The 13,902-nt window shown below is 36.8% G+C and overlaps 1 protein-coding gene across 1 annotated transcript in view; it reads right to left on the bottom strand.

Moving 5' to 3' along the window:
* LOC124166453 overlaps window positions 1-13,902 on the bottom strand; it is a 779,139-nt gene that overhangs the window by 390,227 nt on the left and 375,010 nt on the right. The window contains exon 4 of the mRNA XM_046543984.1: window positions 8,927-9,049. Within this exon, the coding sequence (XP_046399940.1) occupies window positions 8,927-9,049 (123 nt within the window). The remainder of the gene's footprint in view (window positions 1-8,926; window positions 9,050-13,902) is intronic.

The following is a 13,902-nucleotide window of genomic DNA, read 5'->3' on the forward strand; positions in this document are numbered from 1 at the left end:
GAAGATGGGAAAACCTGGGCCTCAACAGTAAAAGCCACCATATAGATTAAATTCACTGTCATATTTTTGGCAGGCTAGAAATTTCTCCTGTGTGTATTTAGGATAATGTTACCCAAAAGCTTTAAACATACGTATGTCACATATTTCTTTAATTTTTACGCACTTAGTTGAGTAACACCACAAATTATTTTTAAAAACTGGATTTCCCCCCTTCATCTCATTATATCAAAATTTCTACCTGTGAAATTGTCCTATTTCCAAATGATAGAAGAAATAATAGTCGTAATTATTTGAGGTATATAATATACCAGTCAATTCATTCTATTCCAGGAAATGGACAATGTACGGTGTTTTCTCACCTCAATTCTTAGTGTCTCGCGTAGTATATTTAGTTTCCCAATCGTAATGATGAACTCCAAAGAAAATATTATCTTATTTTGTAAGATATGTTATCCAGTTTAATGGTTCGAACAAATGTGCTTTGCTTGGATTTAGGAAAGGATTAGAAGATAGAATTCAGGTAAATTTTAAGTGAATTAAAACATAATTTGAATTAATTTTTCAAATAAAAAAATAAGAATTCAATTCCTTGCAAACCAAGCAAGTTTTTGGTCACACCGTTTAATGAAAAACTGACTTCGATTGCAAAGCATTACCCGTATCTATTCCAACACACGTAGGACGCTAGAACCAAGGCGTAATCGACTATCATAGAGTCCATATCCTAAATAAAAAATTATATCCCAATCGTTTCCCAAGAGTTGAGGTTGTTTTGCCATATATTAGCGCTAGACACAAACTGCTTTTGATTTGTTACTCTCTCAGTTCCACCGAATATCGCTTCACCCATGGGTAATCCTCTTTCCTGTTCGTGTCTCAGCACTTTGAGATCCAAACATTTTTTTCCTCATCGCAATTTTACGCTACGATCGCTCGCTTTTTTCTTCAAATTCCCTTTTAAATCCAATCTTTCACCACTTTCACCCTCCATTCCTCCAATTCCTTACGTTTATTTCCCGATTTCCTCCCTCTCTTGCGTTCTTTCCTTCCTTTGGGATAGCGTGGAAATTCTCACCGAGCTCCATTTCCCTATAGGTTTCGTCCCGAAAATATCCTTCTTGGGATTTCACTCTATCCTTTACCCCTTTTTCGCTTTTCAAACCCTTCCTCCTTCTCCCCTTATCCCGCTCCATGTTTCCAACACTGCAAAACTGCTTCATCAATGGTGTAATATATTGGTCGATGAATAGTGGATAAAAGTGTGGCTTGTTATCCAAGCAGCAAGCGATATCCAACAGGTATCTAAATAGCGTAACATATATCCAAAACACGTCGTGATTACACGATGGATATTTTGACCACGTTGCATATATATCCTATTTGCCACACCCAACACGATTTGTAAAAATAACGTTGCATAATTATTCAATTTGTAATATCCGTTACATTAAAAATATGTTATTTCACACAGTATCCAAAGGTGGCATAAGTTCTGTATAGAATTGAAGAGCATAAAAGTTTTATTCGTTTATCTGGGGATACCACAAAACATAATAAGTTCACCCATTATCTGCTCATTAGATGTTGTGAAGATATCTAAGAGGTATTGAAATATGGACCTCATTGTCCACTATTGGACATTGCTGCAACGTTGTTTGGCCGGTGCTTTGGATATTATACAGATATCCGTACAACATTAAATGGATTTACGTGGATATTGCATGGATGCAGTAGCGGATCTACGGGTGATATAGCCTTTTTTAACTTTAGAGACTTATTTGACTAAATGGCCGCATTGGACAGTCGAAAGGTCTCGACAGCACGACCCAAGCAGCAATCAATATCTCAACAACTGCTACCCTCCCCCCCAATTGAATCGAAACACACACTAGGTAAAATCGAAGTATTTGGGGGTTACCACTTCACACAAAAGTGTTTAGTCATATGTTCCTACATATTTACCTACCTTAGCAAATTGAAATACAATTTAGCTCTAAACTTAGGACCTATTGTACACACTTTTGGTAATACATATATTAAAATCCAGTGGTAGATCCAGAGAGGGGCTAGGAGGAGCTATAGCCTCCCCCCCTTTGGCATTCAATTTACTCTAGATAGAATCGTCATCTCAACCACCCAGTCCCTATCCTGGATCCGGCACTGCATGGATGCCACATTTCAACGCCGGCAATGTTGTCTGGATGTTTTTGGGATATTGATTGCAGCTTGAGTAGTGTTGCCGAGACCTTTCGCCTATCCAAGTTTGCCATTTAGACAAAGAAGTCTCTGCCACAAATATGTAATACAATCATCGCGCCATGAGACTGCGTTTGTACACACATTCTCCAGGTGGACCAGGGATCCAATGCCTAGCGATCCGTGCTCCTTTCCGCGGAATAAGACAAAACCTCTTTGTAAGCATAGTTAAAATCTGTCCTTATGATTTTAGAATAAAAATATAAAAGGGTGTTCAACAACTGTGCTACTCACATCTTCCGCAGAGAAATGCGTAGTCTAACCCTATCAGACCCAAGGGCGAATCCAGAATATTTTTCTGGGTAGGTACCAGAATCTACTGGCAAACGGTGTTCTTATATTTGAGATTAAAAACTGCATGCAACATTTAAACTACGAAATGTACTCTTAATTTTAGTATAAAAGTTATTAATATGAAAATATACCTAGCTTTTATATTAAAACTAAAATTTTGGTGTACAGAGCAATTTCTATTACTTTAAGTGCAATATAATCGTTTGCAATTTGTTTATTTATTTTTGTTATTCCGTTGTGTTTTTTTTTCTTAACGTATTATTGAAGTTGTTGATTGATGTCTTCCTTTGAGAAGACGTTCTCCATCTTGTTTTTGATTAAGTGTTACTAAAATTGATCAAATTGAATATCCTGTCGTCTTAATAAACCTAAAAATATCAGCATAAATCAAATTTTTGCAATTAAATCTATTGCTGGCCATCGCCACATACTGTTTGACAAAACTTGCTGCTTCTGATTTTTATTTAAGCCCAAATGATACCGTAAAATGTATATAATTATCCACACAACTTATTAGGTACTGAACTCCATTATATGCAGGTGGTGAAATAGCTCCAAAGAGATCTGAGTGAACCCTTTCTGAGTGTACAGAGCAATTTCTATTACTTTAAGTGCAATATAATCGTTTGCAATTTGTTTATTTATTTTTGTTATTCCGTTGTGTTTTTTTTTCTTAACGTATTATTGAAGTTATTGATTGATGTCTTCCTTTAAGAAGGATGTTCTCCATCATGTTTCTGATTAAGTATTATTAGAATTGGTCAACTTGAATATCCTGTTATCTGAATAAACCTAAGAAAATAAAGGGAATGAATTATTTGTATTACAAATCACGTCTATTTCTCAAGCACCTGGGGGGCACCTGCCCATGTACCCCCCTTAATCCACCTATTTTCAGACCTGACTTGATTTTGAAAGAGAAAACATCGTTTATTGATATTAATTTCCTACAAATACGCACTTTAAAGGTGAACTGGTAATTTTGCGATCGCTCACTTTTTTTCTCCAAATTTCCTTTTAAATCCAATCTTTCGCCGCTTTCATCCTCTGTTCCTTCAATTCCTTTCGTTTCTTTCCAGATTTTCTTCCTCTTTCCATCCCTTGGGATACCCTGGAAATCCTCACGGTGCTCAATATCCCTCCGGATTTCGTCCCGAAAACATTTCACTTGGGTTTTCGCTTTATTCTTTTCCTCTTTTTCGCTGTCCTACCCTTTCCCTTCTACTCTTCTCCGTCTCTTCTTATTGCTACCCTCTCTACTTGTGTGAGTACCGCTTTCTAAAAACCCTTTTTTCTAATCCCTTCTGGCACCCTTTCTCGGGGCATTTCCCTGGCTGTGGACGCGGCGTAAAATTAGGCTGGTAGTTACGGCCAGTTTTTTCCCCCAAGCTCCTGTTATGGCCGCGTTTTAGGGGAATCATTCCGTTTTAAGGGGAAAAATTTCATTCGTCTCTGCAACCAGGCTGTTCTCTTTCGTCTCCATGGGGCTTGAAACAGAGTAGTTTTGGCTTTTGAGACTAGTGGCACGAACTTGAAGTTTTCGTTACGTTAAAAAACAAAGTACGAAGTTTTCGGTACCCTTAAACGAATTTTGGATTCCATAGTCGTTGGAGTGAGTCATCAAATTATTCGCAAACAAAGCGTCAAAATAACTTTATTTCTTTTTCCCTGGTACGTAGCTCCAGAGCAACCTCAAGGTGGCAATTGAAAAATACTTCGTATACCATACCGAGAATTAATTTACCATGGGGGCGATTCTGTTTTTTTTTCATAATGATATAGTATGCTTGGGCAAAATAGCGTATACCGCCCACGCATTCATTTTTCGCATAGCGCCTCAATTAGCGTAATAAGTGATTTATGCATTTAGTGTGATCAAAAATAACTTTTGGTCTTGGAACACAGAATAGCTATTTATGGGCTGGTATTCGCTACGATCCCCGTAGTAATATTAAGACAGGATCAGTTCTTAAATATAACGAAAAATAAAACAATCGTGCAGGCCCAGAATGGCAAAGGAAACTTTGTTTTAAAAACCCTACGTACTTAACGAAAAATGTCGAAACTTTGATTCTAAGATTGATTGGCATAAGCTTGAATGGTTGGAACTCTCCAATCTTCTTATCTCTCCGCCTTCCTCATAATTTCCTCTGTTTCATTATTTGGCCTATACACAGGAGTCGTGGTCTTTCTCTGGGACTTTTTCCATCAACATGTCCCTCTAGGATTGTCAATATGATTGCTCCATGCCTCATAATTTGCTCAATAGATTGGGCCCTTCTATTGACGACCGATTTCAATATGTTTCTTTTCTCTTCCATGTTTCTTCATTTGGTATTCTGTCTGTCCACTTAATTTTTAGCATTCGTCAATAACACCACAGTTCGAATGAACTCATCTCTTCATATCCTCTTGACCCAGAGTCCATGTTTCAAATCCATATAAGTCCACACTCCATATGAAATCTTTTCCTAATTTTAATCTCATTTTTATATCTATGTTCTAATGCCATTACTATACCCAGATTCACACTGTGGCAGTGAAACAGGGACTCTATTTACTGCCACACTCTCTATGTAGTCTTTGAGATTTATTTTCGTAATTTTAATATCATTATCTATTCCTAATCCTCTATGTCGTAGTGCCATTATCATATCTATGAATTTGATTTGTTATGAAATAATAAAAAAAATTCTAAACTCGACAAAAACAATATTTTATTTCGTTTAAATACAGCAAAAGATTAAAATCTCAAGCCTGATGTGTTTTCTTCGCAGACGGGAATGTCTTACACGAGGTGCGGTTGTGGGTAGCAAAAATCCTACTCAGGCTTGTGGTGGTTTCATCTTCTTTTTCCGCACCTTCACGTCATTATCTCAGTTTCATCTCGCAACCGTGGATACCGTTGCGCTGTTATTTTTCAAAGAAAAGACAAGGTACGAATACACGGGACCATATATCATCCTATAATCGCTACAATCTAGGTCACTCATTTTCGTTCATTAAACAGATGATTCTCTCATACTTCCAATGTCATCTCTTTCTTGCGATACTCGCACATACTTTTTTTCTTTACAATGTCATGACGCTTTCATCCCGGAGCTCGTTTATTCCATTCAATGACTTCTCATTGCATGACGACTATTTCTGAATCCAATGCCCCACTTGCATCTTAATTCTCCATATTTGATGTAATTTTCAGCAATTGCCTCCACTCATATCCAATTTTGTCCCGGCCATGTGTCTGCGTTGAAATCTTCGCGTGATAAATTGCCTTTTCATCATCGAGTATCACTAGCACCATGCTCAAGGTGAGGAATATCAATTTTTTTAAGTACACACTTCGGTTGTGAGATATTTAATAGCTTCAACATAATACTGAATGGGGAAAAAGATCAATAAAGTTTTAAATTGTTTTCTTTACTGCTTAAATTTATTTAACTAAAATTTGATTACTGCAGCCTTGATAGCTTTCATTGACTTTTAGCACTGCGAAAATTCTTTCGTAACCTCTCTTTTTGCACAGGGTTTCACATCCTATGGGTATAGCCTAGGTCTTGTATCTCATCACGTTTTCCCATCCGATTTCTGTATCAACTTTATAACTCCCTTACAATCGCTATCTTACTGTTTGCATATAAAACGCTGGTAACTATTAAAAACTCAACTTCAAAATCTTACTTTTACATCAATTTAGACCTTCTTTTTTCCAATATATTGTAAATAAACTTTTCTCATAAATGCGGAGAGAAATTTTAGTTTTACCATCAAGTATGTAGTTTGACCCAAGTTGAGTATTGAATATGTCTTACGCTTCGGAGAGTAAACATATTAGAAGACATTATTACCTTAGGCTTACGCTTATTCTCGTGAAACTGCTATATCTACTTAACCCTACGATATTCAAGATCCAATAGTCTCAAACTGATTATATTTCGTTGGAATTCGTTACATCTCTTAAAAGTAGCTTAAATGAATGCTTAACGGATGTATCCGCGATTATATTATCTTTCCACGTTAAAATCAAAGTACTTTAATCGCATTATCGTTTTCAGAAAAAATTGTATGTAGGATACCTAAATGGCTAAAAGTGAAGTATTTAATCACCCTCAAACTCCAAATCTATTTTACCACGTTTCATTCTCTCGGAAAAAAATCGTGGTTAAATAGATAAGCTTTAATTATAGGCAATCGTAATGAAATGGTCAGACGCTCTTCTTGGCTAAAGCCAAGCACGATCTGAATATCATACACTACCTTATCTTGAAACATATTCTTTACACGGGAATGCATTATGAATATTTCCAGTTTTAATGCTGATTTAACTACCGGTTATCTACTCTATATTTACCGTGTCCCGTAGGTCTAGTATTTTATTACCTATGCATTATTCCTTTAAGACATGAAGCATTTATTTTCCTGATGAGATATTATTGTAAATCCTCTTAAATATACTAACACTATCAAAAATCTTTATATTCTCATTTATTTTTATTTCACTGTATAATTTTAATCTGTACAGACTCACCACCATTTGCAGCTTCATGCATTGCTATTATAAAAAATCTGCATAATTATTTGATACTGTCTCAAACTTATATTCCGTAATTTATTCTTTAATTCTTTAATTAATTTATAATTAAATCCAAAATTGTTTAAGCTTGCTGTCCATAATTTATTCTAATAAGTTTAGTCTATGATAATGTTTTATCAATCAATTCTCTTGTTTTTATTTTCTATTCTGCATGAATTCCTTTTCCCTGCCCAGCCTAACTTTTGTCCATAATTTATTTAAATACTTATACATCCGCAATTGTTCAGCTTTACAATTATTTATCATTTTTTTCTGATAATTTTAGTCATTCATAAAGTTTTTTTCAATGAATTCTCTCGCTTTTGTTTTCTATTTTACACGAATTCCTTTTCTCTGCCTTGCGTATTCATAACCAATCCTTCCAACTCACACGAATCGAGTCCATCGGCATTTTTCTCCGAAAAATCCGCCCCAGTCCCTCATCGTTTCGGCTAATATCCTTCCGCAGTTGCCCCCCCCCCAAACCCTGAACCCTTCGCCTCAGTATGATCATCCCTTGGACACCCCTATCCCTGCTCACCCTTCAGAGAGCGCCATCCTTTTGGACCGCCGTGAAACGAATATCCTCTTACCTCGTTCCACTCTTGGCACAAACAAAACATTCAAAAGCACCCTCTCAATCTCTTCTGCATCCATTTTCTCCCACATTCTCCTCTCCCACCCTAATTCATCCCTGTTGTCTCTTCCACCACCCTGAGATGTCTCACACTCACACACTTCTCATGGTTTCGGCTACAAAAAAAATATAAATGTTCCTTCCTTTTTTTTCTCCTTTGATAATTCTTTTTACATTCCATAAATATTTATGCCCTCGTTGAATAAATCCCGCACGGAATATAAAAAAAAGGAAGAAATCGTCCCCGTTATTTTCACGGCGGCATAAATTTCATCGAAAATAGTTGAGAGAGGATCCTTTGGAGTATGAGAGGTAGCTGGAAGTATGAAAATAAAAAATAAAATGAAAGAGTAGCGGAGAGGACGGAACTATCGTTTTGATTATGCAAGGCAGGGTTTTATTTGACGCATTAATATCCGATCTCTCACGCGCATGTGTGTGTAGAGCTCTTCCCTCTCGTTTCCCACTGCAGCAGTGATATCTCGTGCGGGAAGAAAAGAGTGGAGTTAGATATGAAGTAATGGCTTTCGAAATTTCTTCAGAAATCGTTTCTTACGACGCGATGGGCGGCGCTATTGTTGGGAGGGGAGTGGGAGATCCAGTAATTGGAATGACTGCCCGATTTATGACCTCTCTCTCTCTCTCTCTCTCTCTCTCTCTCTTGAGTTACCGAGAAACGGCATAAAATGCGGGCACATAAAAATGGTGAAATTGTTCTCCGCCGAAACGGTCAAAAGGATGGCGCGAAATAGAAGGAATAATTCAGCAGGTCTTACAGTCGGTATTTCTGGGGCCTAAAGATTGAAAGCTGCACTTCTGAATATGATAATCAATCAATAGTATTTTGTTCTCGCAACTGTGTATCATTCTGTCTCTTTACATTGCGTAGATAATGAAGTTATTAATGCACCAAATTATTTCGCATAAATTGATAGTGAACATAATATTTTAACAAAAAATTTGTAGCGTCCAAGGTTAACTAAATAATATATTTGCACACAGTTGTCCTCAAAAATATGGAATTGTATCATAGACATGAATTCAAAATTACAAATGCTTTTTGTAATAATAAAACAGTTTATGGATAATGAAAATGGAGCTCACTTAGGAATAATACACTTAAACACTCAAAGACACACTTATGCTGCATGAGTTGCTCTTCCTACCTTTCCTCCAAAGCGGCGTCGCCGGTGGGTTGGAATCCACGTCGCATTTCAGCGATACGGGCATGCCCTCACGGATAGGAAATCCGAATCCAGGTTCACGGCTTATCCCGAACGAAGGGCTGTCTGATCTCCGGAACGTTATATGGAAAGATAAGAGGAGGAAAAAAAAAACAGAACAATCCATCAGTTGAGTGGCATAGGTAGAATGAGAAGTGAAAGGAGATAAAGCTAAACAGGACCAAGTACATTACAATGACAGCACAGAAAATCCAGCTGGGTTTTTTTATTCCCCCAACCTCCTTGCTTGAATCATCAATCTTGCCACCCTCAAAAGCATCTTTGTAACATCTCTGGAAATCGTGATGAAAAATAAAGGAAAAAATAGGCGTCATGCCGAGAATAGATACCACCATCAACGGTTCGGGAACCCTCTTTGCTGCCTCTGCACCCGTAATTTTCAAAACGAAGGAACATTCTGCTGTGGCAATGAAACTCGTCGGCGTAAGGGAAGCGAAAATTGCTTCCTTCTCCGAACCGTGAAACATAACAATGGAAAACAGGAGCCAATATAACGTTCGCAAATCCGTAGCCTTAGAAAAATACATAAATTAATGAGGGGCTTTGTTTTCGAGGCAAGACTATCAAAATACAGCTTCAAAGTTTGCTTATTCAAGATACATTTTTTTAATGTATCTGCATCTTGAATACTGTTTTATCTAATACAATTTTATACTATTTATAAAATTTGAAGACCCTGCTTAGAAATGATCATGATAAAATGCTTTCATGGATTTTCGAAATGTCCATTTTGACCTATTTAAGATTAGATAAAATCGTTTGAATAAAGACATACTTTTGTTCTTATACGTTGGAGAGATAAAATTGGTATTAGATGGAATAATTTTTCTATCCTTGCTTTTTAATATTTTTTCCTGATGAACTTTTATTATCTGTATAAATCTACAGTAAAAATTATACCATTATCACATCAAATGTTGAAATGAAACAATGCTGTGGTAAATCAGACTAAAAGCACTTTTTGCGGCGTTTACTTAGCGAAAAGTGTTAAGTGTTTGAATAAACTAGGTAGATAATGAAAGGAGCAGCCTTAATGATCGCGGCAATTTGTTTGTTTCGCTTTGAAATTCAAACAACATTCAAAAGTGAAAGAAATGCGGGTACTATTTATTTTAATCATGTCCAATAGCCAGAAATCGGGAATATCATCAGTACTTCGAAACACGTGTTAAACTACCTAAGTGCTCATTAAAGTAGTTAAAAATTGTTTATATTCGGAAGCAAACTAACCCAATGTGGACTTATATCGCTGGATTGCAGCTGTGACTGCATTTCAATATCGGCTAATGCAAACAGCTCACGCAATAGAAGTAAAGTAGAAAAATTAGATTGAGACGTAAATAGATAAATCGTTAAGAACCAGTATTATTGTAATATTATTTGATATATTAAGCATATTTACGAAATCTTTTCATTTTAAATTTTATCAAGTTTTATGAGATGGGGTCTAAACTGGTAGTACTAATAATAATAATAGGAATTCGATGCCAGAGACTGCATGCTTTATTCTTCACCGCCACTCATCGAGCAAGGAGAAACGCTTTTGCACGCTGACCATTTCATTATTGCTCTACACATAAACATTTCTATCACATTTTTCCATTAACAAGGAGAGAGTAAAACTTCCTTGAGAAGTTCGTGTAGGAATAAGCAATAAAATATCTCCGTATCCCCGCCCTTATTTCACGAGACTCTCTGTCGTTCTCCATCATATTGCCAACACTTTAAGACTGGAAGATATTTTCTAATGCTTTTATTTCCTCTCCCGACGCTAATTTAGGTTAAATTTCTAAGTGACTTGGAGAGAGTTTGGAAACAAATATGCTGCAGAAATACATACTTTTTTTAGAATGAATTGTTTATTCACTCTTGCTACAGTTCCCCTTCGTTCCGGCTTCCTGCCATTCTTTCGCTCAGGATGCTCCCTAAATTTTTTTCTCTCTCCTTTTTTTATTTCTAGAATTTATTCCTCGCAAGCAAAACCCCTTCCTGTTACCGCAAGCAATCCCCTTCTCACTTCGTGTCTCCCTTCCTCCGCAGTTGAGGGAATCCAGCACTTTTCCACCCCCCTGCAGCATTTCCATCAGGAGAACCACAGTTGCCGCTTCTTCCTCCTTTTTTCATTTCTTCAACTCCGGAGACCACGCCTAAATGCTCCCATTGTCCAAGAATATTGACACTCTTTTCTGGCACCCTCCCCCTTCAATAAGGATCCCCTTAGAAGATAACCCCCTTCCTTACACCAACCCCTGTTCCCCTCACTCACAAAACTACCCTTGCTATTCTCTTCCGACTCCCCCCCCACCCCCAAAATAAAGGATTCTCGAACCGTCTTTGGTGCCACCTTTCGATGGCAAACAGAACTACGGGGAAAAAACACTCCTTACCTCCCCTCATATATTCCTTTTTCACGTTTCCATCCCCATTTGTGCTTCCCTCAAATCCACCGCTTCATCCGCCGGCCTAAAACCAACACATCTCTCCTCTCTTCCCGCCTGGAGGCACGACGGACCTCATTTCCCCCAATTTCAGCGCCTTATCATCCACGTACACATTCCTGCCACCATTTTCTTCCGCTCCTCTGCTGCCACAGTCACTGCCTAACACTCTACCTTCGTACTCCCAACTAACTACTCTACCTATTGTTTAACTATTCTGACATAGCTCACCAGGACCTTTCTCAAGAACTTAGTTATAAGCTTCAACGTTCCATGAATAGATGCATTAGATTTAACTTACAATTATTGGACCACATAAACGATTACATTACTAAACTTTTATGGCTAAAACTCGCCTAGTGACACTGGCTGCATACTCTTTCCCTCCCGTATCAAATTCTAAGCATAAAAACACCTCCTTACCTATCATGCGAATTGATACTGTCCGCATGACAAATACACAAGGGTTCCCAATCTTGTTATATCTCATCACCGAACTGTCATTTGCAACCAATAATTTACCGTTACTGCATGTAGGGAATGAAATAATCTTAACCTTTCAACTCGGAACTCATCATCATTGGCATCTTTTAAGAGGAGGCTCCATAGTACTTGCTGTATTTTACATGTAACATAACATTAGTTTTCACTCAGTAGGTTTTCGCAGGTTTTTCACGCCCCTCTTCTTGTGTGGGCGTTTTCCTGCCGTGGGTTTTTTCTCTGAAGGATACTCACTTATCCTCTTGTTTTTCCTACAAACCGAAATATTTTTTCTTTCACAAAATTTTCACATGTACTTCTTTATCTTGTTTGACATTTCACCAGTAGTGAATATTGTATATTTTTGTGTTGTAAACGTTTATTTTCCCTTTTTAAATAAGTTTGTATTGACGATATCGAGAGGTAAGGTGGAAGAGGGGACCTATTAGTCTCAACCTTACCCGAATAAAGAAATCTTATTATTAATACCTACCTACTACCAACTACTCTACTTACTAATATTACTACTTTACCTACCTACTCTTCCATTTACCTCATTCTCTTCACCTTGCACTATATTCTAGCAACTTTTCGTCTACTAATTACATGACGCTGCGTGCTCGGAGTAAAAAAGTGTATAAATAGGCTCCTGCGTATGGGACCTGGATTCGATTGTTAAAATCCGAGGTAACGTGATGGTTACGATTTGCTGACTACGGTTGCTGCGTTTGTTTTCACGTTATTTATATCGAGTTAAAAATTTGTCCCATCTTTAATGTTCACGAAGAAGTTGCATCATAATTTTAATAAAATGTATTTATAAAGGTTGTGGGTTTTAGATTTTATCACTGGCCTTGGCTTTTTTTTGTCGCCATCATATTTTGTATATATTCTCCCATCTTATTATTTTTACGGCTTTGTTTTGATGAGGTTGTCTTACCCATCGATTACTCTTTATGAGAAAGGAATATGCGTGTCTTAGTAATGAATTCATGTGATAAAAATTTAATTGTTGACTAATTCAGCACTGAGTGACTCATGAGTAAGTTTTCAACATAAGTGATGATTGCTAGAAGCCATGTGTTAGTGTAGTAAAATTTCTTTCGGGAAAAATGTCATTCAAGATACGTTTATCAAAATTGTGAGATCTTAAATAAAGAATTATGGATTCAAGCACTTATTATTGCTTTATCTAAATGACGTGATTAACTATCAATGATATCCGTGAAACTATTAGTCTGATAAATTTTCTCATCGAATGAAAGCATTGCTACTATTCTCCCCATGCTATTTTTCATGCCGTTTAATGAAAATTATATTATGAAATTCTTATATAAATTGGGAATATAATCGAGAAATGTACCATTTAAATATCAGTTTTACCATACATAGTTCAAGAAAAAAATCAGAAAAACTTCGCTAAGCAAAGCATACTCCTGTTAGTTATTTTTGTAGTCTAAGCAGCTTCTCATCCCTCTATCCGTTTTCCACGCAAGAATATAAGTAATCTTTTCATCTATTTCAACCTCCTTTAATCTTCATGTGATATTTTATTCGATGCCTACTCGTTTCATGCCTCATCCGCTACAAAACATGTTCATAAAATACTTCACACATATAAGCTAGCAGCTACTTTTGCAGCCATACCTTCCATTTATTTTCATTTTCGGGGATAATTGTCCCATATTTTTCATGAAATTTCTTGTTTTCATTTTCTCGCTCGTAGTGCGTAATTTTTCTTTCTCTTGACGCATGGAATCGTGTTGCTTCGTTTTCATATTTAATTATCCAACTTCTTCGAATCTTTAGCGCTTCGGCAGAATAAGTTTTCTTAAGTTCTCCTGCCATGAAATAATTTATCGATAGCTCCCACGTCCACTATTCCCCTTTAATTTTTCATTATTTGTTTCTAAATTTCCAGGAGAAAACTCTTTCCTAATGGAACAGTAACGTTCTAACAACGTCATTTTTTCCCTCCGC

This window comes from Ischnura elegans, chromosome 10, assembly GCF_921293095.1.
Source record: "Ischnura elegans chromosome 10, ioIscEleg1.1, whole genome shotgun sequence".
Taxonomy (NCBI): Eukaryota; Metazoa; Arthropoda; class Insecta; order Odonata; family Coenagrionidae; genus Ischnura; species Ischnura elegans.